We start from the raw sequence: 13,025 nt of genomic DNA on the forward strand, positions 1-13,025 counted from the left end.
GCTATATAGGTACATTCACCATCGACTATATATTAGTATCTCCCTCCTTAATTGTTTCTGTCTAGCTAATTGGCTTCTTCCTTGTCCATTAATTTGAATTTCTAACGAATCATCATCTTCCATCTCTCAACTCTCAAATGGAGCAAAAATGCATTTACTTGCACAAAAACAAACTAGCTTCTTCAGATAGCATCACCACTAGCATCCATGCATCTAATATTTATAAATCTATTAATCATTAATCCATATATATATATATATATATATTTATAGCAGATAACCTTCTACGTACGTACGTACGTCAATAAACATAAAAAAGTATCGATATTTAAATTTCTTTATATAACTGTACGTACGTATGAAGATCTAGTACTGATCTACTTGTAAGTTGTAGATCAATTGAGGACCCAAACTCCACCCTGATACCGTAAAACCCGTCACTTCCCAACAAATTATAGACCTCTCAGTCCCAATTGGAGGGTGAGACAATATGAATTGATTTTAGATAAAAATTAAAAATTAAATAAAATATTATTATAATATTATTCTTTAATATTATTAATATTTTGAGATTTAAAAAAATTAAAAAATTTATTATATTTTAATTAAAATTTTAAAAAAATTATAATAATTGAGATGAAACCGGGATCCAGTCTCAACCATGCACGAGCGATGACATAATTAAGCATCGTGCTCTTGCCTCTCATGAGTGCCATAAATTAAAGCACCGCACTGCAGATATCTATCTCCGTGAATATATATATTGGTGCTCAAAGGCAGCCAGCCCGCCCCTCCCACCACAAACATGCACGCACTCCATGCAGCACAAAGCACCACACGGCACACACAGAGTTAAGCCATGCACGCACGAATCAGCGCAACTCGAATTGCGTACCTCCGCCATAAGGATTTGAGCTCCTCTGCCACAAACCACGCCACGCGTCCTGTCACCATAACAAAACCACAAAACAAAGGAAAGGATCGAAACTCGAACAAATTATTAACCCGCAAACAAATGAAAGCTTTGCCACCGAACAATAGTCTCCGCTTAAGAAGCTTCTGAAACGTGCCCTGCCCATGCATCTGCGCCGCCTAGTCTAATCACGTCTATATAATAGTCTGCTTCCGTTATCGTAAATATCTATATTAATTCATATGTACGTAGTCTAATCGCATATATATATAGTTGTGGGAGCTGGTTAATGTCGAATCATATATATATATATATATATATATATAGGAAAGCCTATTAAAAACGAATTATTAATTGACCCACAGTCCACTCAATGCTCATGAAACATATATATAATATATATTTATTATTTTGAATGAAATATTTGTGTTAAATTTTTTACATAAGGGTAGTACTGCAATTGTTTGGTAATTTTAGTGATTTTAGAAATTGATTATTTGAGAGGGTGATTGCTAAATTATGGGTGGTAATTTGAGAAGATTACGTGCGTACGTACCCATGTACATTTTCGTTAAATTATTATTACTGAAACTTATAAATATATATAGTACTAGGCATTTATGATGAATATAGATGTCCAGCAAGGAGGCCAGGCCATGAAGATCCAAGTCAATATAATATATATCTCCACGAGGCCTTCTATCCAGCACACTTTTATACGTGTTTTTTTATTTTTTTTTATTTCAACTAAATTAAGAGATCAGTTCTTCTATTCATCATTCATTCATCACATATTTACTAAGGAAAAAATAAAATGATAAAAAATAAAAGCAGGCTAGCTTGTAATATAAAGATGATGAGTAGAATTTTTCTATCTCCGTTAATGTTTAATAACTTTAATTAGAATGATCGAATGAGCTGATCCAAATATAAGACTAACTAGTTTGAGGAGTTGATGCAATTCCCAGTTAATTAGGTTTGAATGAGTTGGTACTTGATCATGCATATTATCGACCTACACTACTTGATCTAGCTATGATTTGCACCAAATTAACTCAATAAAAGTTTTAATATCAAACTGCTGGTCGGAGATCATCAATTGAAAAAATTGAGATGATTTTAAATGAGTTGAATAAAATATTATTAAAATTTTATTTTTTAATAATATTATTATTTTAATATTTATAAAAAAAATTATTTATTATATTTTATATAAAAATTTTAAAAAAATTATAATGATTATACAATAGAAAATAGGATGCTTTAAAATCACTTATAAATCCAAAAGTATAATTCTATAAAAAGTATTTATATATATATATAATTCTATATATAAGCTTTATATTCATGTACACCATGCATTTAAAAATATATAAATTTATTCTTTTACTCTCATATTTTATGAGATATGAAACATAAAGATTAAAAAATAAAATCACATATTTTTTAAGTGATATGCAGAGTATGTGACTCATATACAGCACAACTATATATATATATATATATATATATATAGTAGCGAATTTCAAAACTTGATGCTACTACCGTATATATATAAGATTAATATATATATAATTGTTTACATTTCCAGTTGACAGTCACAATTTCTTTTTCTGGACAGACCAGGCCTTAGTAGATATACACTTATTGATCATTAACTGTTTATACTAATTTATATCACAAAGTGCATGGTTGATGCTTGTCCCATGCATAAAGAGAAAGCATGCAGTCCTCTTTTATTAGAGCCTAGCCTGTCTCCTGTTTAACGGGCATATATATATATAAATATATATATATATATATTTTACTTTAATCTCATCAAATAGATCGTGGAGTAAGTTGTAATATATATTAATGTTGCGAGCTTTAGGGTCTTATAAATTTAACCCTTAAAACTTTAGACTGCTATTTAAGGGGAGTATGCTAGTTTTGTGTCCTTCAACAGGATCAGATCATTTATAAGTTGATTTGTGCACCAAGGCTTATAAGGGAACTCTAGGGTTTGGTACCTGTATATAACATGAATTGATACAGAAACAAACAGTATCTTGAAAAAGTGATTCGGTGTATAGGATCTCTTCCAGGGTAACTAGTTATTTTAATATATATATATATATATATATATATATATATATATATATAAAAATTAAGAAAACGAACATGATATTGTTTAGTTTAATCGATTGTAGACGTAGATCATTCTGCAAGTATATAAACTTCCACGATGTTTTAATCATGAGATTTAGGACTTTTATGTGTGAATCTGAGTCCTTGGGTATACAGTACTGACTCGGTCGAGTTGCTGTTACAGTTCAAACTTCAAACCAAGTACTGGTATCGACTCAAGTACTAGTACTAATGCTGGACATCGCTCCACAAAGGAGCTGGTAAAAGTAGCACTAATACCAACTGTTATCAATAAGTTACAGACGTACAATTGATTTTGTCGGTTCGGTGAGATTGCCTTTTTAAGCTGGGTGTCAATCTATGTTGTGAAGACTGAAGGCTACTCTCATCGTACGTACCAGCAGTATGTAATTAAGGGATGATGAAGGCTTTTTTTTTTTCCCTTCTAATCAAGCATCTTGTAGATATATAAAACAAAGATAATAAGGTGGGAGGCCCTAACATTCATTCCAAAGTGTCAAGGACTTGACCCCATCCATTTCTCATAAGGGGAAGCTGCCTGAAGTGGTTTTGATACAATTCGATAAGCGGACTATAATACAGATATTTGTGTTGCATGTCACTGGTTTGGACAAACTGAAAAAGACTTTTACTACTTTTTTCCCAAGATCCTTGATTAGGATTAGCAATAACATAGAAATATAGCAAGTTGGAGAAGTGTCAAATTGCTGATAGAAGACCGCTAGGAACTGTGGTGGTGCATGAGGAGCACGTTCCACAGTAAGAGACTGGACGTTGGTCGAATCTAAGAGATCGGAGATTGCTGACCCCAAAAATGCCGCGCATGTTGGCGGCAAACTCGCCGTGGTGTGGCGCCGCGTGAGATCCATGCATGGTTTGGGAAATATGCACGCCACTCTTTTCGATGTTTTTCGTCTGCTATCCAAAGGATTGGCAGCCGGTGAGTCTTGTGGTGCAGCACATGGCAGTCTTGGGTGGTTGGAAAGCAGTAGATCGACACTTCTATGTGCTATGGTCGGAAAATTTAGAAAAAACTACAAAAAAAAAAAAGAAAAGAAAAGAAAGACACAATAGAACATTAGCTAGACTATACAGATGGGAGGAGGGTGGGTGGCTGGAGCCACCCTTTGGACAGAGAAGGTAAGATTTTTTTGACCTCTCTCAAGAGCGTTTTCGCTGAAGAGATCAGAAAACGAGTCGGCGTTGGTTATGATGAAGGTATATATATATACAGAGGCGACATTGTGCAACTTTTTGATGCATGCATGGTGGTTATATACATATATATGTAGAGGATGACAGATAGTAGTTAGCGAGGGAAAGGCCAGACAGGTATCGAGGTTTGGATAATTAATGAATGTCATGACAAATTAATTAAGGTAGATCAGAGGCTAGTTAGTTCCCATCCACATTGGTAGCTTTTTCTTCTAAGGACGAGGGGAGGAAAGGTGGAGGGTATCTAATTAGAAAGGGAGGTGTAGAGGCAGCAGCTAACGTTTAAAATTGTAAACCCTGAAATTAAACAGGGCCGGTGTGTATATAGTACTGCAAGTTTATTTCACCGATTAGGCCGTCAGCATATATGGGTTAGTTTTTTTGACAGATTAATACCTCCAAGCTAATTAAGGGAAGTGGCCCGTGGAGCAGTTTCATGTGCTGAGGATCAGGAATTGACAGTACTTCTAGGACGTAGGTGCGTACATCTATAGCAGATGACTATTGTGAGATATCTATTCTGAATTAAGGACGTTGTGATGATGCACCAGTCAAAAATGGAAGGATTTTTTTCTATCGGTTAGAGGCAAACAGCTTCTTTGGATAGCTTGTAATGCAGCTTTAGCTTCTCCGGTCATGAATAGGAAGTCAGCAAGGTATCGTATGAGCCTAGCTAGCGAGCGACATACAATAAAAATTTATCATCGAAGTTTCGATCTGAATGCGCTCATTGCAAGCAGGCTTATATATACTTAACACGCTTGGTATATTATATCATATCTTGCCCTTGATTAATGTGACAATAACTCGTTGTAAAGCTCTCGATCTGTGCTATTCTTCTTCTGCATGTATGATCTATATTAGATAGCTACTTTACTAGGTCATTGCCTTATTTTGTTTGCTAGCTAAAAGATTATTAACATAGCTAACCATAGACATGAAACCATGCGCGCATGTTCATCTACACTGCTTTTTCTTTGCTAACTGCGAGCTGATCTTAGGTTAAAGCCAGCAACATGCATGGCATGAAAATCCATGGATCGGAGTTCTCATTAGAATAGAATTTATTGACATGTAGATGCACCTGACATCATTCAGCATCCAATGGAACGAGACCAAGTAGAAATCATTAATCAATGCATGAAAAACTCTTAAACGCGCACAGGCGCGCGCGCGCGCGCACATATATATATCCCCAAAAAAATTGCTAGTATACTGCTCATGAAAACTATATTCTGCATTACTAGGAGTACTTTTGGAAACCTGATCAAGGGTTCCACATCATGAAGCTTTTTGATATCTTTTTCACTGCAATTTCAACATAGATGGCAGTGATCTTCATCCAAACTATTGCTAGATTTTCATTGGTACAAGCATGCTTGATTTACATTATGTAGTCTTTCCCCTAATGCGATCGATAGCAATATTCTACGCTTACCTAGGTATGAATTGCATGGTTGTTTGCATGATATTTGTGTTCTAATAGAGAAAAAGAAAATGATCACCTGAAGCTTTTCCACTGCAGATAATTAAACACAAAACAATACCTTTAGATAACGATTTTTTTCTTAATTCTTTTTGGATTAAAGTTAACATGAAGTACTACTACAGAATCAATTTGCCTAAATTAATAAGCTAAGCATTGGTTCTTTTGTGATGTATATTAACTGTCAGATATGAACAAAAGAGCATTTTGATCAGACCAATACCCAAATTAGGGGTTAAGTGACAACTAATTTTGTAATGTAGATCAGTTTGTGTTGCAAAATGAGTAATAGTCTGATTAGGGATAAATTAAGTATAATTCTTAATTCCTAAGGAGATCAGAACCAAGTGACTGATTTTAGGTATTATTTAGGACTTACATTATATCTCTACTTACATATATATATATATATATATATGTATATAGTACTACATTATTTCATTATAATTGCAATATGAATTTATTGCACTAATGGAATTTATGAGTTCACAATAATTCGAGTAAATATTTCTTTACCTGGAATTAAGTACTACTTAATTCTGAAAGCATGCAGCTAGCGGTGTATATGGTCTGGTGGCCGGTTTTGCTTGAAACTCCCCCTGTGGAAGATCATATAATTTTATGGTATCAACCATATCTGAGCTGCATATCCCTCTTTAAGCTGTGAGGCAGTAATACGTACATATGATACCCCAAGATGCTTTCGAATAAAGATATAATATAACTGCCATATCCATGACCTATTTAGAATACAAGCTAACAGAAAGGAAAAGAACATGGAGCTGTTGCAGTACTACTCATGATTCTATATTAATTAACCTGCTTAACCAGAGAATATGCATGCATGCATATATATATATATATATATATATATATATATATATATATATGAGTAGTGCTACATATACTTACAATTTTTACTTACACTTTTACTTATAAGACTCATTTTATTAGTTTTGATTTTAAATTCAAATTTTGAATTTCAAATTTTATAATTTTCAACATATCAATAATTGACATATAGAGAAGTAAGTTTTTTGTATGTTTTTCTTAAGTATAAATAGCATTTTTCTATATATAGATATATATCTTCGGCAAAACAATATTGATCATCAGAATTAAGTAGCTAGCTACTGGATCAAGATCCACTAGCTAGTAGCTTGTCTATATATGTTCATTTTTCTTTTTCTTTTTTTGTTACTTTTTCTTTCAATTTGATTTTACTCATCATCCTGCAGATATGTTGTTTGTTTTAGTACTTGATGATCATTTTCCAACACTAGCTAGTTCATCATGAAGTGTAACCCATGCAGCATCGATCGCTAGCGAGATTAATATCCTAATTAATTTGCAAAAAATTGACTACTATTAGTTGGGAATATATAATAATGAAAAGAAATTATGTCCTAAAAATTATTCTATACCGAATGGATCACTCAGATTTGTAGTGAATAGCAGTACTCATCACACCATGATATAATATGATAATGATTCAACATTGATACAAATATCGACGCAATCCAGTACGTACATTAATGATGTGTCGACATACCAAACAAAGCTCCAAAATCTAGCAAATTAATTTGAAGATGAGAAATTCAACTTCAATGATCACTACCTAGTTTTAGTACCCGGTCAAGCAATCAATTAATTAGAACAATGAGCATGGTGTTGAAGACGTACGGCTAACCACACCTTTGATTGTCCCGTTCATGTACTGAAAAAAAAAAAAAACAAAACAAAACAAAAAAGGAGCACCTGATCAAGATAAACAACCATGCTTGCCACCCATTTCAGGATTTCCAGAAAACCAGTCACTAGAAAATGAGATTACAATAATTATCAGCGGTGGCCAAAACGTTTATACTAGGGTTTTGTGGTTGAGATCAATTCAAGGAGGTGATGGAATTGAACTACGGTTTTGCTCTTGGGTTTTTAGGGGTGCGCGGTTATCATGAGAACTTTGAATGAAGCATGATCTGTTCTTAATTGGGAATTATAGGTGGAGATCAAAGTCGATCGTAAGTATGCTTCCGTTCTTGAGGTTTTAAGGTACCCATGGGAATTGCACCCCGGGGATTCTCAATTGGACATTACCTGTGGACGGCTTCATGCTTCTCTGCATATTAGCATTATTGTTGTTGATCCAATTTACAGGAAATCCGGGAAAATCTTCCGTGGGATTCCCCCCACTTGAGGCTGCAACATTGCGTGAATGATTCAAAATCAAAGATGATCTTGGGGCACCAATAACGCCCAAAAATCTCTCATTAATGCTCACAGAATAATTGATTTGATGTTCTAATAAGTGATTGATAGGTTCTTCAACTTGATCAGCCACCATCTGTAGAGAAGATTTCCTTTCTTGGCCACGGAAAGATGATTCCTCACCAGCTTCTTCAACGGGGATAGAAGAACATAACTGTCCCAAATTGTTAGGGTTTTCGCCTTCAGACATTTGTTTCGATACCTCAAGCCCCCTGATCATCATTTTGTTCCTTGTTCTCTCCCTCGCTCTAGCTCTTGCCTTGTCCCGGGAATCCCTTGCAACAATAAGTGATTTTCTGTTTGTTTTCTCTCTGGCCATGCGATTGAAAGATTCAACATCTGCACCAAAACCCCCTTGGTCTCCATCATCACCCGCAATCTCCACGTTTTCTGAAATCTCTTCGTTATCGGATGTAACCGACACACTCTTAGTACCGTCGCTGCAACTTTGCTTCACTTGTGAGATGCTCTCTGTGAGTTCCTTGATTGCAGTCTTTGACTTAGTAAATAGCCACTCAATGGTTTTGCTCGCTTTATCAAAGCCTAACATGTCTTGAAGATCAAAGAACTTACGCGCAATCTGAAGGGACAACCTCATTCTGCGATCTCTCGGGCCATGAGCTGTACAGATCTTGCTGTGCCTGTCCTTCTTCCCAGTTCTCTTCCTGGGAACTGTCTGTTTTGCACCACCTCTACTTTTCTTGTTCGGAAGTGGTTTTTTCGAAGGCATCTGCTCAGCCACAGTGTTTCCACTCGCCTCCTTTTTGTCATTTGTTGCCTTGACTGAAGCCGCAACACTATTTTCGGTCTCGGCTTGAGATGTGCTACCAAAAAAGAGCTTCTGTTGTGAAAGAAAATGACTCAAAAATAGTTCGTCATCCTCAAGAAAAGATGCCGACAGGTGTGTATAAGACGAGGGATGCTCTTCCTCATGTCCCGAGCTTGTCTTTTCATCATTTGCAAAGGGCTTCTCCAGGATGGATTGGCAGGTACTGTATGTAAAAGGGTTGTGATCGCTGCTACAAGGAAACATGGCCTCTAGCACAGTCCAAGCTTTTGGAAATTGATTTGTAATTGAGAACTAGTTCTTGAAAAAATGAAAAATAAAAAAGTTATGGGGAGGAACAAGGAGAGACGAAAGTGGTCAATTTGCCTGCCTAGCTATGTTCTGAGATCCTATGGTGGAGCTATAAATGGGGTTATGTATATATATTTAAGTAGCTGGTGAAAATTAAGAGTCCTGGACTGGTTTCTTTATAACCTAGGGAGGTAGTGGGTAAGGATGTTGAAGATTGAAGATGACGGTTTTGGGACGATTAAGATGAAAGAAGGCCAAAAGAGATATTAAGTCGGAGACAGGAGTTTACTGTTGACAAAAGCTTTCCCTTCACTATGAGCTTTCATTGCAAAAAGTGAAGTGTGGTACTGAGGCATGGAGAGGGAGAGAGAGAGTGGAACTGTGGTTGTAAACGCATACGAAAGATATATAGGTCATGGGGTACTACGCAATGGAGCAGTGAAAGTGCGGAGATAGTTACTGATTGAGCACGACTCAGTATAAAGACACTTCACGTGGGTGCAGGTGGGGAGCTTGATAGCAACCTTTCAGAGAGAAGAAGGTAGAGCTCAGGATCAGAGCTATATTATATGAAGCTTAATGGCCACCTCTAGGAACCCTAGAAAGAGAGTGAGAGTGAGAAAGAGAAAAGGACAATTATATGATGAATAGAACAGTCATCTGTACATAATTTGAACTACTTTTCCGCCTCGATCGAAAGACTATACGCTTCTATGACTGGACGACCAAATTTTTTTTTTTTTATCTGACTGCATTTCTCTGAACAACTGCATTGATAACTCTATTTTCTTCTTCTTTTTTCCTTCTTGTCCTTTTTATTATCCTCTAATCCCTGCCTAATCTCCTAAACATTTTTCCAAAAGAAGTTACTTTAAAGTTACAAACTAGTAGTGAGATATATTCTCTCTTTCCCATAACCTGCCACTGTGCAAACTCTTTCTCTCAGTACTACTACTCTCCGGTCACCATCTGTCTCACGTGTACACATAAAGAAAGAAAGAAAGCCAAGAAAAAACTTGCACACATGCATATATGAACCTTCTTTAAACCTTTACCTAGGAATAAATTTCATAGCTCGAATCAAAGCCTTTCGTGGAAATGGTATTACATGTGGTGTTCTACTTATGCATACCGGCCGTATCCCTGAATCGTACTGGAAAAAGTCCCCTTTCTTTTACACCGATCGATCAATTACCATACGCAACGTACACATTCACGAGACCTATATACTACAAGCTGCCCTAACTGGTGTTCATGCCTTCCACATATCAGTTCAAGGCCCGTGGCAAAAGACATATATAATGGCCCACACAAGTGATCTTTTGAAGCTGGTCACTTTACATTCACCTATTTTTTCTTCTTTCTTTTACAATCATGCATCCATGTATTGTTTAAAATCAATCGGACAAGATCAGTTATATAAGCTAGGGGTGGCGACTACAAGACAAAAATCCCATAACAATCAATGCAGTGCTGCATCATGCATGCATTTATATAAGACAGTGAATTGATGTTTAGACTTTAGTCCCAAAGTTTCTTGGTTAAAAAGAACAGATTTTTTTGCTACAGTATACCAATTATGTAACGTCGCGATCCTGAAAGTCTAGAGAGTTAGTTCATATTACCTAAAATTATCTCCAATAACACAATTATATATACTCCAGAGACTTCATAAAAATGTTAACTTATTTGTTCAGCACAATTATCTATATTCCTCCACATGGACACCAAAGAAATACCTCAATAAAATAAATTAAACCCTCCACAAAAACTCGGGAATATTCATGACTCAAAATACCACAATAACATCAAATAATAAATCTATTTATAAATAGGACTTTCCAATAATTATTTGTACCCTTTAGCACTTATTCTTCTACTATCATCAAACTTTACTAACATTTTTTACTCTTGATCGACTTCCAGCTAAAACATCAAAATTATTTGAAAAATATTGTGGAGATAAGGAGTGAGTTATCAAAACCTCAGTAAGCAGATAACAGATACTAGTGTGTAAACATGAGCATTTACATAACTCAGAATGCAGATCAAAATATAATTATTTTCAGAATGCAGAATCAAAATATGATATCAAAAATAACAGAGTGAAATTCAAAAAAATTCTTATTTTAAACTCCTTTGGACAACAAAACTAAAACATCACATCATAACAAAATTCCAAATTTAACCCCCATGGTAGGGTTGTGCAAACCTCGACAACCAACCGAGTAGAAACAAAATGTAAATCTCTCTTTATTATTCTTCGGAGTCCCGAGTGTGCACACAGGAAAGACTATGCAAAAAACTACAATTTGCTTCCAAAGTGGGTGTACTGGAAACATAAAATTTGGTACCAATTTAAACATAAGCCATAGTTTTAAATCCGTGGTAAGGTCAGAAAGGAACAAAAACAGAATGTCATGCCAGAGATTTTAGAAATCACATCATATCAAATCAGAGTACAAAATATTTTCAAAACATAACAGAATCAAATCACAAAAATATAATTTATTCACAAATTTTAATAGTCGCTCTTTTTTGCACAATTAAGAAACAAAATGCTAAAATAGCTCATGTCTACTCCAGTCATGATTTTAATAGAGTAGACATGAGCTATTTTAGCATTTTTTGCACAGTTAAGAAATAAATTTTAATATTCTTATACAAAATTTCATAAGTAATGTCGAACAAATAACTGAAATTGTTTTAAATTTATTTTCGTAACAAAATATGTATATTTTTCAAAATTGACCTCAGTTCATTTCTTTGATACAAAGTCTAGCATAAGAATCCAGCTTACCTATACTTCTTAAATTTTTTGAATTTTTTCCAATAATGCCGAACGAATATCAATCGTCACCTATAAAATAATTATGTAACTTAAGTAAATTTCCAATTGAACCTATACTTCATGATTGACCTTGAAATACTTAAATAACCTAATTTTAATTCCTCAAAACCTAAAATTCTCATAACCCTAAAATATCGTTATTTCACAAATTTCAATAATATCCATTTAATTCCTCTAACTAATTAATTCTAAAATATTTATGTCAAAAAAAATTTTGTACTATAAAAAGTGAGACTAGGCCCACCTAAAAATATTATACTAATTTTCTGCAATCCAACTAAAGCCCATGGTAAATAACACGCCTAACGTAAAAGCATACAAATTCAAACTTTGGCTTGTAACTCAAAGGTCATAAGTGTACTTTCATCATGAATTTTATGCTGAGCTTTACGGGGGCAAGATTTCATCAAAATCTTTCATCAAAATTTGAATCTTTTATGTTGAGCTTTACGGGGTCATTAATGTACTTTCATCAAAACCTTTCTTATTTTGAAAACCAAAACAGAACTAGCAAAGGGTGGTATGACTGAGGCCTACTGAGAGGGAATGTGTGAGATACTCACCAAGAGATGAGGAGTCGTGACGGAGCTGGGTGTGGTGGACGACAGTGATCTCGACGGTGGGGGAATGAGAGAGTGATGAGTGAGAGAACGGAGAGGGAGAGATAGAGAGAGAGAGTTGAGCAAGAGATAGAGAAAGAGGACAACCGTGAGGGAGAGAGGTCACTTATGTGGAGAGGGAGTGTTTTTTCACCGTGCTTTCTGGTGAGGTGTTGCCATGATTGGAGATGTTGACTGCTATGGTAGTGGATGGTGCTTCACGGCTGGGCAGCTTGCAAAGTGAAGAGTCGTGCTCTATTTTCGTGAGTGCAAAACAAGGTCTTTGCGTGATGAAGAGGAAGTGCATCTTCAATGACAGCGACTTGTGGTGGTGTTGTCGTGCGTGTGGGTGGTTGTAGTTTATGGAAGGGGACCAAGGTGGTTGTCGATTTTCACGTGGGGCTGGGCAATGGGGAAGGGCTGACTAGTCTTTTCCATCGTGCAAGGGCTTACGCTGGCGTGGCCTG

The 13,025-nt window shown here is 35.5% G+C and overlaps 1 protein-coding gene across 1 annotated transcript; it reads right to left on the reverse strand.

The window, feature by feature from the left end:
* Positions 1-7,619: 7,619 nt before the first annotated feature.
* Positions 7,620-9,063, reverse strand: LOC108993274 (transcription factor TCP12). The gene has a single exon (XM_018968131.2). It carries the CDS (start codon positions 9,061-9,063, stop codon positions 7,810-7,812), a length of 1,254 nt encoding a protein of 417 aa, XP_018823676.2. The 3' UTR covers positions 7,620-7,809.
* Between the last annotated feature and the right edge of the window lie 3,962 nt (positions 9,064-13,025).

Source organism: Juglans regia, chromosome 6 (assembly GCF_001411555.2).
Source record: "Juglans regia cultivar Chandler chromosome 6, Walnut 2.0, whole genome shotgun sequence".
Classification (NCBI taxonomy): Eukaryota; Viridiplantae; Streptophyta; class Magnoliopsida; order Fagales; family Juglandaceae; genus Juglans; species Juglans regia.